Genomic DNA, 14,676 nt, shown 5'->3' with positions numbered 1-14,676 from the left:
CGAGACCAGCCTGAGTGAGAGTGACACCCTGTCTCTACAAAAATAGAAAAACTAGCTGGGTGTGGTGACACATGCCGGTAGTCCCAGCCACTTAGGAGGCTGAGGCAGGAGAATTGCTTCAGCCTAGGAATTTGAGGTTTCAGTGACATGTAATGATGCCACTGCACTCTAGGCAGGGCAAAGCAAGACTCTCTCAAAAAACAAACAAACAAAAACCTAGGAAGACTACATCTGGCCAGGCACAGTGGCTCACGCCTATAATCCTAGCACTCTGGGAGGCTGAGGCGGGTGGATCGCTCAAGGTCAGGAGTTCGAAACCAGCCTGAGCGAGACCCCGTCTCTACCAAAAATAGAAAGAAATTAATTGGCCAACTAATATAAATAGAAAAAATTAGCCGGGCATGGTGGCGCATGCCTGTAGTCCCAGCTACTTGGGAGGCTGAAGCAGAAGAATCACTTGAGCCCAGGAGTTTGAGGTTGCTGTAAGCTAGGCTGACGCCACGGCACTCACTCTAGCCTGGGCAACAAAGTGAGACTCTGTCTCAAAAACAAAAACAAAAACGACTACATCTGTAGAGTCACTTAGGAATTGCTTTCTATTTCATTCACTGTTTTTTTTTCTTTTGGAATGCTTCACGAATTTGCGTGTCATCCTTGCGCAGGGGCCATGCTAATTTTCTCTGTATTGTTTCAATTTTAGTATATGTGCTGCCGAAGTGAGCACTTCATTCACTCTTAAAAGGGCATTTTATTCCTATTTGACACATAAATTTCAATTTTATGTATTTGGCACATAGATTTTAAATTACATGTTGAATGACAAAAAAGGGAAAAATTTTAGGTATTGATATTAATGAAAGATCAAATATCCATTTTATATAATTCATGTGAATTGTTTCTGTACTGTAATAATAATCCAGTATTCCCTTTTTTTTTTTTTTTTTTTTGAAGCCACTGCATTTGAACAGTATTCCCTTTATCTAGTTTTAAAATACCTGGAATGAACTCTTTTTGTTTTTGAGACAGAGTCTCGCTTTGTTGCCCAGGCTAGAGTGAGTGCCATGGTATCAGCCTAGCTCACAGCAACCTCAAACTCCTGGGCTCAAGCAATCCTCCTGCCTCAGCCTCCCGAGTAGCTGCGATTACAGGCATGTGCCACCATGCCCGGCTAATTTTTTCTATATATTTTTAGTTGGCCAATTAATTTCTTTCTATTTATAGTAGAGATGGGGTCTTGCTCTTGCTTAGGCTGGTTTCGAACTCCTGACCTGGGAGCAATCCGCCTGCCTCGGCCTCCCAGAGTGCTAGGATTATAGGCGTGAGCCACCGCGCCTGGCCTAGGAATGAATTCTTAAATATTAATTGATGTTAAGAAGAGTGCTTTAACTGTAGCATCCCTAAGTATTAATAATAAGTAGTAGATTATTTTTATAAAATTCCAGTTTTATAATGTATATGATTAGAATGATTATAAACATCTTTATGCTGTTTCCTTCAGGTGAAATTCCTAAGCAGGTGAAAGTGAAAAAATTGAAGAACCTAAAGACTCTGGATTCTAAACCTGGTATTGACTTTTATTAATTTTTCAATATATACTTATATGGATGCTTGTGTTTTTCTGTTTACCTTCTTTTCTTTACTTCTTAGGAGTTTATACCTCTTATAAGCCATATCTAAGTAGAGATGAAGAAATCATAAAACAATTACAGAAGGTAATTACTTGCTCATATTATTAATTTAAATTTTCTTATTTAGGTATGTAATATCCAGTTAGATAATATTTGCTTTATGTACAGTAATGTGAAATGGTATCTCTCTTTTGAACCAAAGCTTCATAAAAATCAGGAGACTTGAGTAGCAGCCCTTATGAGTGTGAATATTGGGGCTACAGCTATACATACGTGCTAATCTTTCCAGAAATTTGGGAGTTATAGTGAAAAGATCATAGATTCTACTATGAGGTAGCTTAATATTTAACAGTGGGGGATGGTTAGCATTTAAAAAATATATAAATAGGCCGGGCGCAGTGGCTCACGCCTGTAATCCTAGCACTCTGGGAGGCCGAGGCGGGCGGATTGCTCAAGGTCAGGAGTTCAAAACCAGCCTGAGCGAGACCCCGTCTCTACCATAAAAATAGAAAGAAATTAATTGGCCAACTAATATATATAATATAAAAATCAGCCAGGCATGGTGGCTCGTGCCTGTAGTCCCAGCTACTCGGGAGGCTGAGGCAGGAGGATCGCTTGAGCCCAGGAGTTTGAGGTTGCTGTGAGTGAGGCTGACGCCACGGCACTCACTCTAGCCTGGGCAAGAAAGCGAGACTCTGTCTCAAAAAAAAAAAAATATATATATATAAATAGTATTAATATGCAAATATGAAATAAAGATCATCTTGTCTTCATTGTGAACTGATATTTTTAAGTATAGGTTGGAATGAGGTTCCCTAGGCTAAAGTCTCTTGTGCTTTGCTCTAAAGATTCTTTTCACAGGGTATTGCACAATGAACTTCAAATTAAATGACTTCAAGATTAAGTTCTATTTTACATCAATTGTAAATATATATTTACATAGTAGTTGAACTTGATAATCGTCCAATGTTCTGTATTCTTCACTAGAATATAGGTTCTCATTGTTTACTCTTTTAAGGGTGTGCAACAGAAACGTCCTTCTGAGGCTCAAAGCGTTATTCTCCGACGCTATTTTTTGGAACTGACACAAAGTTTCATCATTCCATTAGTAAGTTAACAAATACATCTTTGCTTAATTTAATGATTTGTTGAAGGGTATGTGAATGTTTTCCTATTCTCCAAAACCTTAAGTTATGTTTTGCCTGCCTAATGTCTTTAGTAATTAAAAGTAGAGCCCTTTGCAAGAGACCTGGAATCTTTGTTCTAGCATTAACTAACTGTGTAACTTTCGTAAGTCACTTCCTTTCTCTGATTCTCAATTTCCTTACCTGTAAAATATGGGTGATTCCACTTTCCCTAAATGCCTCTCAGGGTTTTTATGAATCTTAAATGAATACTTGATATGAAATCTCATATAGTTATTGCATTCTGCACTTTAGAAGGTTATGCTGGAGCTTCTTTCTCTGATACTGTTTTCTTGAGCATAATTTGATAAAATGTCTTTGAGATTGTAGCTCCATGATAACAGGGACCATATCTGTCTTGATCATTATACTTTCCTCAGTCTGGCATATGGTAGCACTCAAATATGTATGGAATAAATGACTAGATGATATTTTTATTCTAAGAAATGCAGTGGAGTGTCATATTAAAATATTGGCAGTATCATGATATGGTCCTAGTCTGGAGACTGCATCACAGATAGATTTTGTGTAGTTATTATTGTAAAGTAATCTATTTATAAACATTATATGAGGTTAACCCGAAAATCTTTACTGTTATATTTTAGGAAGAAATATTCTTCTTGGTCTATGGCTGTCAGTTTATTTTGTTCTGTCTAAATCTCATTGTTTAAATGAATAAACTTTACTGTAGCGCTTAAGAGCATGGACTAAAGTGAAGTAAACTTGAATTTGAGTCCAAGCTGTGTTACCTTGGTCAGGTTACTTAGTTTTTAATAGTTTTTTTTTTTTTTTTTGAGACAGGGTCTCACTTTGTTGCCCAGGCTAGAGTGAGTGCCGTGGCGTCAGCCTAGCTCACAGCAACTTCAAACTCCTGGGTTTAAGTATCCTCCTACCTCAGCCTCCTGAGTATCTGGGACTACAGGCAGAAACCACCATGCCTGGTTAATTTTTTGTAGAGACAGGGTCTCACTCTTGCTCAGGCTGGTGTTAAACTTCTGGCTTCAAGCTATCTTCCCGTCTCAGTCTCCCAGAGTGCCAACATGCCCAGCCTACTTAGCTTTTTGAAGCCTAGTTTCCCAAAAATACCTACTTAGGCATGTAAAATGTTGAATACATATTTTGGCACATAGTTACTAAATGAGGTTAATTATTATCATTAAAAATATGTAGTTCCTTGTATTATTCAAGATTTAGTTAAATTTTTATTGAAAATCTGACTTCCCAATTCAATTTAAATTTAAGTAGCTATGACTATTCAATTTAAGTAGCTATGCCTATTTGGGGGAGTGATGAAGTTTTTACTGTCCATTGAAAGGGCATATGATGAAAAACATCCTTTTTTTTTTTTTTAAAGATAGGGTCTCTCTGTGTTGCTCAGGCTGGAGTACAGTGGCACAACCATAGCTCACTGCAACCTCCAACTCCTGGGCTCAAGTGTTCCTTTCATCTCAGGCTCCTGAGTAGCTGGGACTACAGGTGTTCACCACCACACCTGGCTAATCTTTAAATTTTTTGTAGAGATGAGGTCTCATTGTGTTGCCCAGGCTGGTCTTGAACTCCTAGGCTCAGGTGATGCTCCTGCTTCGGCCTCCCAAAGTGCTGGGATTACAGGTGTGAGCCACCACACCCAGCCCCATCTCTTTTCAAAAAGTCTGTTTAAATATTTTTTTTTTTTTTTTTTTTTTGAGACAGAGTCTCGCTTTGTTGTCCAGGCTAGAGTGAGTGCCGTGGCGTCTAGCTCACAGCAACCTCAAACTCCTGGGCTTGAGTGATCCTTCTGCCTCAGCCTCCCGAGTAGCTGGGACTACAGGCATGCGCCACCATGCCCGGCTAATTTTTTTTTATATATATATCAGTTGGCCAATTAATTTCTTTCTATTTATAGTAGAGACGGGGTCTCGCTCTTGCTCAGGCTGGTTTTGAACTCCTGACCTTGAGCAATCCGCCCGCCTCGGCCTCCCAAGAGCTAGGATTACAGGCGTGAGCCACAGCGCCCGGCCTGTTTAAATATTTTTGAAGGCACTCTGGGTAGAAACACCAAACCTTTATTAACTTTTTTTCTTGGTTTTAGGAAAGATATGTGGCAAGTTTGATGCCTTTGCAGAAAAGTATTTCTCCATGGAAGGTATGAATATATTCAAATAAATTTCTATTTGAGTTCTTTAACTGTAATTAACTTCTGTGAATGTATCCATTTCTAATTTCTAAATGTAGTATGTCCTATTTTCTAGAGTCCACCCCAATTAAGACAGTTTCTTCCAGAAGAATTTATGAAAACACTTGAGAAAACAGGACCTCAGCTAACCTCTAGAATAAAAGGCGATTGGATTGGACTTTACCGGTTAGTCTTTCTTTCTTCTTTTCACCCATCTGTAGTGCTTTATTTATTTATTTATTTTTTGAGACAGAATCTTGCTTTGTTGCCCAGGCTAGAGTGAGTGCCGTGGCGTCAGCCTAGCTTACAGCAACCTCAAACTCCTGGGCTCAAGCAATCCTGCTGCCTCAGCCTCCTGAGTAGCTGGGACTACAGGCATGCGCCACCATGCCTGGCTAATTTTTTCTCTATATATTAGTTGGCCAATTAATTTCTTTCTATTTATAGTAGAGACGGGGTCTTGCTCTTGCTCAGGCTGGTTTCGAACTCCTGACCTTGAGCAATCTGCCCGCCTCGGTCTCCCAGAATGCTAGGATTATAGGCGTGAGCCAGGGCGCTGGGCCTGTAGTGCTTTATTTAAAAACAAACCAAAACAAAAAACTGGATTTATACTTAGATTATTTTAATGCCATTTTGTGACATGGTTTTGAGCTAAGGATGGGAAAGGTATTGAGGAGAAGGAAATAAATCAGAATCAAACTTTGCTTTTTAAAATTGATTTTCACAGGCATTTCCTAAAGTCTCCAAATTTTGATGGCTGGTTTAAGGCCCGGCGGAAGGAAATGACCCAAAAATTGGAGGCACTTCATCTAGAAGCTCTTTGTGAGGAGGTTAGAAAATTGCATGTTTGTGTGATGATTAATAGCTGTTCAAAATATAGTTATTCTTTTTTTCTTTTTTCTTTTTCTCTTTAATTTTATTTGCTCATAAAGGAAACAAACCTAAAGTTAGTTATTTTTAGAGGTTGAAGATTATACCCATATCCACTTTTTTATAAATAGCAACAGCAACTACTTTAGATCATATCCTATGTGCCAGGTGCTTTATATGGATCATCTCTTAACCTTTACAACAGTTTATTGAGGTAGGCACATCGGGGACTACATTATGGCACCCGTGCAGTTTAGAAGTCAAAGGGCTTGCCTCCTATCACATCCCTGCCATAGTGCTGCTGGCAGTGTGCTGGAGACCACTTGTATTAGCTCTTAGAACTGATTGTGCGCATCTATCTCTTCCCAGCTCTCCCTTCAGTGACCTCAGGCTGGTGTCTTGAAGTTGCCTGTAGTAGGATCATTATACCATAAAAACTGGCAAAACTACAAACCAGAGAGCTTTTCTTTTTTTTTTTTTCTTTTTTTTTTTTTTTTTTTTATGCCCAAAGGTCCTGAGCTACCAGAGAGCTTTTCTGAAGAACTGGTTGTTAAATATTTATCAGCATAATACTGGATGGAATCAAGATTCAAATCCAAGCAGTCTGACTCCAAATCTTTTCTAGTATCACTTATTCACCTTTTCTAGTTAATATTAGGAATTTTTGTATGTGCTTGGACTGATTTTTCATATTCTATAATTTGTCGCCAACCTAGTTTAAATTGAACTACTCGTTTGTGAAAATACAAAAGATAGTCTCATTTTCATTGGTATTTAGCTTTAAATATTCAGGTGAGCTAGCCTCAATGTCAACTTTTTTATTATAAACTCTCAGAGACTATGGCTTTGAGAAAAGGAATATGATGAAAGCAATTACAACATAAGCTCAGGAAGATGCAAAGTTTACATCCAATGGACATTTGTGTTTGGTTATCTTGATTTGTTAGCTAATATTGCTTATAAATTAATTATTCACTACTTAGTAAGGTGGTGGGGGTTAGTATTACAGTTTAAGTTACAATTTTATTTCTCTTACTTGACCTAAAAGGCCACTTCAGAAAGGAATTGTCTTATTTATTTATTTATTTTTTTGGTCCTTACTAGAAGACCCCTGCTAGACAAATTCTAAAAGAGCTGTTACACTGGAATTTTCTTACATTTAAATTTTTTTTTCATTTTTAATTATTATGGGTACATAATAGCTGTACTGACATTTTGTGTTACTTCCAAATATTAGCTAATTGTTTTGGCTAATGTCAAAAATTATCTAATTAACAGTTATTAGAATATCATGAGAATTATTCTTGCACTATAATCCTATATCTGGGTTAAATACTTTATACTCCTTTTCCTTTCCTGTCCTTCCTTTGCAGTAGCCTTGCCTATTGAAATAGAGAAATTTGAATATTATTTTGAGTACTTACTGATTTGGGATTTGCTTATTATTTTAGGACTTACTTCTCTGGATCCATAAACACACAGAAGTAGAAACAGTAGACCTTGTATTGAAGCTGAAAAATAAGCTGGTATGTAGCCAAAACAGCCGAAGAGTAAATTGACTTTTCTTGTGAAGATATTTTCCTCTCATTTGTGCTAACAATCCATGATGTATCACAAAAGTAACTTTTTGAATGAGAGGACTTGAGGTTGGTTAATAGATTTCACTAAAAATACTTGGTTACTAAAGCAGATCATAATGATGCCATGTCATTCCAGTTATTTACATGGAATCTAATGATTCCATGCTCTACAAAAACATTGACACATTTCTAGTTATTCTTTGTAAATTCACATAGAAACCTTTTATTGAGCTCAGCAATGTATTGCTTAAATGGAATATTCTTTGGTTTTTTAGTTTCTGTATATTCTGGTCTAAGACTGAAAGTTTCCAAATAGATCTTTAAAACTGCTTATTTAAAGAATATACTATATTAATACAGATTCCAATAAATGCTACCAAATGTTCCTTATGTAGTTGCAGGCTGATCGAGAGTGTTTACCTGTGAAACCTGACACTGTGGAAAAGTTACGGACACATATAGATGCAATTATCTTAGCATTGCCAGAAGATCTGCAAGGCATACTACTCAAAACAGGCATGACATGATATTTGCCAGGACTTTCCCAGCCAGAAAGGATTGTGCACCATGAAGCATAATGCCATTTCTACCAGACTGCACAAAGGCAGCCTGTCAGTGGCCGAAGAGTGGAAAATAGCCATGAATGCTGGATACAGGGTGGAAAGACTGTATGGTATAAACAGACCTTTTTAGTGCATTATTTTTAAAAATGGATATCTGTGGTGGTTCCACTTTAATACTGAAACACTGAAAGGCATTTCTATATTTTTAATCATGTTCTAAAGTGCTCTTATGAGAGACGTGTGGGGCCGTCAGTATTAGTGATTCCATACTGCAGTGCTGGCATTGCAAATATTTTTTAAATTGGTGCTGTTTTGCCCAATCATGTTAAAACTCAGGGGGAAATAAAAATAACATTCACACTGGCTATCTTCTTAAGAAGGAAAAGACTGAACTGTCTAACTATAGTTAGAAATAATTGATGCTTATGTAGTGCCTTCTGTTGTCCTATATGTTTCACAAAGTTCAGCTGCTAGTCTTAAAGCTTTTTCTTAGCTTGATTATGATATGTAGTTTTATAAGGCATTCTGTCAAGTGATCATTGCTTAAAAATGCTTCTTGCTATCCATTGTGTTTATTAGTAGGCATGGTGGGGTTTTTTTTCAATTGTCATGTAGGTTTTCATTTCACTATTTTCCTTTTTTAAAAACATATATATTTAATATACACATGAGAGACACCCTGGGAATGAGTAGTTCTTGACATTTCACTATTTTTCTTTACTATTTTGAAAGTTTAATGTATCAGTTTCTCCAAAGGCAAGAAGACATCTAGTATTAATTTATTGAAGAGTTTATTTCTCTTACTCTTTACTAATTGGGCCTGTTTAAATTAATTAGCTTGGTTGTTTTTTGGAGACATTCTAATTATAAACCTCATAATGAGCTATATTTTCAACTGAACTATTCTTATTTCAAAGGTATTCATAAGTCTTCTGTGATAGTTATTTGAGTGATTGTAAGGTTGATTTCCAGCACTGTTTGTTTGGTATTGTTTTTTTCCCCAAAATTAATGTTTCTCAGAACCCTTTCTCTATTGACCTGGGAACTTTTGCCTGAATCACTGCTGTAGCTAGTTTTTTCTTGTTCTTCTTTTTGTTTGTTTCTGTTTTAAACTAGACTACCTTGCCAAAAATAGAAGAATGTGATTTGGTAGATTAAGGTTGTTTGAATAAGAGTGTGTGAATAAGAGTGTCCTGTAGACACCACTATTTAAAATAGGCACACGTGACATAGCACATACATGTTAATAGCTGTGTCTTAAATTACCCTCTAACCAAATTTAGTTGTGTGTATTTGTAAAAGAAGCTTCAGAAGCTATCCCTTGTTCTTTATTGATAAAACTCTTAAGGGCATTCCTGACCCAAGAAAGGCTCCTTGTGTTCATAAGTATGGTCTAATACCCAAGTGTGCCCTTTTCTCATGGGTACAGTCTCTTGAAGCTTACCTCAAAGTCATAGAGAGAATATGGCATTTGAAAGAAATCACTTGCCTTGGATCATATGAGTTATTTTGCGAAACAACAGTTAACCTTTCAGAAAAGTGGCAACTACTTTTATATACTAAAGTATTTCATAATTTTCTGGGAAACCTTATTTAGGTATAAATGGTCATCTTATTATTTTTCAAAAAGGTATATTTTAATAATATTACAATTTATATACAGTTTGTGACCAGAATTTGAAAGTTGTTAGTGTCATATCAAGGATCTTTTAAATTATACCACTATAGGACATATCATTTCAAGTTTATTTTGCACAGCTAAAGGGTAGCAAACTATGCCAATTAGCATGATAATGGTGTTTTCGTATTTACTATATTTAACTGAAACCTAACTCATGTTGAAAACCATATCATACTTACCTGGTTTATCTTCTAATTTCAAATTATGTACTTGTAAAAATAATGTAAAGTTGTACTGAGAACCTCATAAATACTGTCTGGTAACTTAATTCTTTTGTGTGATTTTCAGATGTCTTGTATTTTTTATTCTTGAAGATTTTGTTAATATCTAAACCCTGCCATTTAATGTTTTATCTCCACTAGCATCGGAAGGAATCACTGCTTTATGTGTGTTTTGTAATACCTAGTGCCTTCTATTTACAGTGAGAAAGGTTTTGTGGAAGCATTTATGGTCATTACTGAAAACTGAATTAAAGGCTTTGGATTTCAAAGCATTGGATGGATATTTTGTATTATCTCTGAGTAGGGTTGGAATGCTTGAAAAAAAATGCATAGGTAATGAAACTATGCATTATGAGATTCTTCTTAATTTTCTGACAGTTTTTTATTTTTTTAAGAAATTCAAATGAAATACCTACAATAAACTTCACTATGAACAGATGAATAGTCCAGTTTAGAACTAGATCAGTTAAGTGATTTGATATCCTTCCTAGTAGTGCATAGATTTTATGAAATATTTTGGTAAAAATATTTTAGCTTAATGCTAAATATTATTAGATTATCCTTCGTTTGCTACCTTTTAAAATCTTGAATGTCAAACTACTTTTATTTCTTCTTCTTCCTTTTTAAAAGTTGGAAGTATATTATATTATTCTTTAGATTTTATTTGTTAATGAAAAGAAAATATATTGGATGTTACTCCTTTGTGAAGTTACCAGATAATATCCTTTAAGATACAGTATAAAATATTTTAGTACATTTAAAAGAGATGCCATTAACTGGGCGAGGTGGCTCACACCTGTAGTCCCAGCACTTTGGCAGCCAAAATGGGAGGATTCCTCTGGGGCCAGGAGTTTGAGACCAGCCTGGACAACAGAGTAAGACCCCATCTCTAAAAAAGTAAATAAGAGAGATGCCATTAATGTTTTTTGAATGGCTTAAACAACAGAATTATTTGCTAATAATTCTGGAAGCTAGAAGTCCAAGATCAAGGTGTCAGCAGGGTAAGTCTCATTCTGAGTCCTCTCTCCTGGCTTTTTAATGGCTGTCAGAGATGCCATTGAAATTTGTCTTTTTGTTTTCATTTTCTCATAGCTTAATTCATTTGTGTTTTTTTGTTTTGTTTTTTTTTTTTTTTGAGACAGAGTCTCACTTTGTTTCCCAGGCTAGAGTGAGTGCCGTGGCATCAGCCTAGCTCACAGCAACCTCAAACTCCTGGGCTCAAGCAATCCTTCTGCCTCAGCCTCCCAAGTAGCTGGGACTGCAGGCATGCCACCACCATGGCTGGCTAATTTTTTCTATATATATATATTAGTTGGCCAATTAATTTCTTTCTATTTATAGTAAAGATGGGGTCTCGCTCTTGCTCAGGCTGGTTTTAAACTCCTGACCTCAAGCAGTCTGCCCGCCTCAGCCTCCCAGAGTGCTAGGATTACAAGCGTGAGCCACTGTGCCCGGCCCGGGAAAAAATTTTAAATACTTTCTAATATTCTCTAAAAGCAGCTGAAGAAGTCAAAAAGTTATAATTATGGATGAATATCTTTTAAATAAAAATATATATATTAACTCATAATAATGACTAAGGTATAAATAATTTGATATCCCTTCATATATCCAAGACATATTACTTATATGCCATCTATAACTTGGTTAAATTTTAGCGTTTATTATTATTATGTGAATAGAGATTAGCATTTGTTATAAAAATGAGGCTCCTAGAATTTTTTTCCAATTATACTTCTCGGTTTATATGAAATAGATTAAATAATTTGATATAAGATACAGAATTATGATACCTAAAATTTATTCTACATTTAACTACTTTTTTGATAAACAAGTTTTAAATCAGTGATTGATTAATGAAATAGGTTTATGATGTTTATTTTGTAGTAAAACATTGCCCATCTCATGGATAGATGTTAAGTGAAAAAATGTGGTAATGCAGTTCTGCTATATCATATTCTCCAGGGTTACTTTTGGACTTCTGAATACCAGCCTTTTTCTGCTACCCATTACTTGAATGCCATTCTATGCCTTTCCACAAATTAAGATTATTGTTCTGTAATAATCTTAGGTCTCATTCCATTTTACTAGCTCCATTCCTAGGCTTGGGTTCTGTTTATTTTTGCTTCCCCATTCTTGTTGTCATCATTATACTATATCTGTCTTAGTCATTAGGAAGCTCAACTTCATGGATCCTTCATTTTTTGCCTGTCCCTCACGTTTTTCCTTATCTCTCAATATGAATACATTATGGTGTAAATTGCTTCTAGATTGATTGAAATACTTTTGGAAAATAGTGACTTTATATTCCAGATTAACATACTTCTTATTAAGTGAATGGCTTTTTTACTTCAGTAAGAAACTTGAAATGATTGACTTTATTTAATGAAATGGGTAAATATTTTTGTAGATAGATAGATAGAGGCTCTGGTGATAGAACCCAACAAATTGTATTTTTTTTTTTTTTTGAGACAGTCTCACTCTGTTGCCCTGGCTAGAGTGCCGTGGCGTCAGCCTAGCTCACAGCAACCTCAAACTCTTGGGCTCAAGCAATCCTCCTGCCTCAGCCTCCCAAGTAGCTGGGGCTAGTTTTTTCTATATATTTTTAGTTGGCCAATTAGTTTCTTTCTATTTTTACTAGAGACAGGGTCTCACTCTTGCTCAGGCTGGTTTCAAACTCCTGACCTTGAGCCATCCTCCCACCTCAGCCTGTCAGAGTTCTAGGATTACAGGCATGAGCCCAGCTGTATTTTTTATTTTTATTTATTTTATTTTTTCCTCCCAGCCATATTTTTTAAATACAGCTTTATTGAAGTATAATAGATATACAACAAACGGAATATATTTAAAGTGTACAACAAGGTAATGAACATATTTGTCACCCCCCCCAAATTTCCTTACATCCTTTGCCACTCCTTCTTGCCTTGCCCAAGCAACCACTAATGTTTTCTTGTCACTGTAGATTAGTTTGTATTTTCTAGAGTTTTATATTAATGAATTATACAATACATACTTTTTTTTCAATCTGACTTCTTTCACTCAGCATAATGATTTTGAGATTCATTCATGTTGCATATATCAATAGTTCATTTCCATTTTACTGTTGAATAGTATTCTATTATATGGATAGAATGCGTTTTTTATCCACTCACCTATTGATTGACATTTGGATTATTTCTAGTTTTTAGTTATTACAGATAAAGCTGCTATGAACATTCATGTACAAGTCTTTGTATGGACATATATATTTCTCTTGGGTAAATATGTAGGAGTGATGTAAGTGGGATTGCTGGGTCATGCGGTAAGTGAACGTTTAACTTTTTAAGAAACTGCCAAACTGTTTTCCAAAGGAATTATATATACTATTTTGTTTCTACCAGCAGAGAGTGAAAGTTCCAGTTTCTCCACCTCCTAGGTAACATTTGGTATATATATATCAGCTTTTTATAATTTTAGCCATTTTAAAAGATTTATATTGGTATCTCATTAGGATTTTTTTTTTTTTTTTTGAGGCCAAGTCTTACTCTGTTGCCTAGGCTAGAGTGCCGTGGCATCAGCCTAGCTCACAGCAACCTCAAACTCCTGGGCTCAAGCGATCCTCCTGCCTCAGCCTCCTGAGTAGCTGGGACTATCAGTGCACACCACCATGCCTGGCTAATTTGTTTTATTTTTGGTAGAGACGGGGGTCTCACTCTTACTCAGGCTGGTGTCTAACTCCTGACCTCAAGTGATACTCCTGCCTCTGCCTCCAAGATTGCTAGGATTACTGGCATGAGCCACTGCACATGACCTTAAAAGTACTTTTTTTTTTTAACGGTGTCTTTTTTTTTTTTTTTTTTTTTTTTTTTGAGACAGAGTCTCGCTTTGTTGCCCAGGCTAGAGTGAGTGCCGTGGCGTCAGCCTAGCTCACAGCAACCTCAAACTCCTGGGCTCAGGCAATCCTGCTGTCTCAGCCTCCCAAGCAGCTGGGACTACAGGCATGCGCCACCATGCCCGGCTAATTTTTTGTATATATTAGTTGGCCAATTAATTTCTTTCTATTTTATAGTAGAGACGGGGTCTCGCTCTTGCTCAGGCTGGTTTCGAACTCCTGACCTTGAGCAATCCGCCTGCCTCGGCCTCCCAGAGAGCTAGGATTACAGGCGTGAGCCACCACGCCCGGCCCTAACGGTGTCTTTTGAACAGCAGAAATTTTTACTTTTGGTAAAGTTCAATTTGTTAATTTGTTCTTTTAAGTGTCGTGCTTTAACCCAAAGTCACAAAGATTTTCTCCTGTGTTTTCTTCTAGAAGTTTTATATATCTAGGTTTTGCATTTAACTTAATAAGCCATTTGGAATTAATTTTAATATGTGTATGAAGTATGGTTCTAAGGTAGGTTTTTTTGTTTTGCTTTCTGCATATGAATATCCAATTGTTTCAGCACCATTTGTTGAAAGGTTATATTTTGCCCAAAATCAGTTGCATTGCCTTTGCACCTTTGTCAAAATTCAGTTATCCATATATATCTGGGTTTATTTTAATACTTGCTGTTCTGTTCCACTGGTATATATGTCTATCTTTATGCCACTATCACACTGCTTGATTACTATAGCTTTATTTTGAAGTTGGATAGTGTTAGCCTTCCAACTGTGTCCTTTTTAAAGGTTGTTTTGCCTGCTCAAGTCCTTTACATTTCCATGTGGATTCTAGAATCAGCTTGTGAATTTCTACACAAATTCTTGTGGGATTTTGATTGGGATTGTGTTGAATCTATAGATGAGTTTGAGGGAAAATTGACATCTTAATAATTTTAA

General features: G+C 36.2%; 1 protein-coding gene, 1 non-coding gene and 1 pseudogene across 7 annotated transcripts in view; 1 reads left to right on the top strand and 2 right to left on the bottom strand.

The window, feature by feature from the left end:
* The window catches only part of DENND6A (DENN domain containing 6A), a 68,956-nt gene extending 58,791 nt beyond the window's left edge, over positions 1-10,165 (top strand). For 5 of the 6 annotated variants that reach the window (XM_020280396.2, XM_020280393.2, XM_012789292.3 and 2 more), the window contains 8 exons: positions 1,499-1,564; positions 1,648-1,712; positions 2,647-2,736; positions 4,884-4,937; positions 5,044-5,153; positions 5,695-5,797; positions 7,289-7,363; positions 7,813-10,165. In XM_020280396.2, the coding sequence (XP_020135985.1) occupies positions 1,499-1,564; positions 1,648-1,712; positions 2,647-2,736; positions 4,884-4,937; positions 5,044-5,153; positions 5,695-5,797; positions 7,289-7,363; positions 7,813-7,944 (695 nt within the window). In that variant the 3' untranslated portion in view covers positions 7,945-10,165. The remainder of the gene's footprint in view (positions 1-1,498; positions 1,565-1,647; positions 1,713-2,646; positions 2,737-4,883; positions 4,938-5,043; positions 5,154-5,694; positions 5,798-7,288; positions 7,364-7,812) is intronic. The other variant, XM_020280395.2, reaches the window with a different exon arrangement.
* LOC142874920 (U6 spliceosomal RNA) lies at positions 618-724 on the bottom strand. The gene has a single exon (XR_012922500.1). It is a non-coding gene; the product is annotated as a U6 spliceosomal RNA (small nuclear RNA).
* On the bottom strand, positions 6,927-6,982 carry LOC142875405 (uncharacterized; annotated as a pseudogene).
* Positions 10,166-14,676: the final 4,511 nt, after the last annotated feature.

Source organism: Microcebus murinus, chromosome 1, assembly GCF_040939455.1.
Source record: "Microcebus murinus isolate Inina chromosome 1, M.murinus_Inina_mat1.0, whole genome shotgun sequence".
Taxonomy (NCBI): Eukaryota; Metazoa; Chordata; class Mammalia; order Primates; family Cheirogaleidae; genus Microcebus; species Microcebus murinus.
Note: the sequence above shows the minus strand (reverse complement) of the source record. Positions and strands in the feature narration are given on the sequence as shown.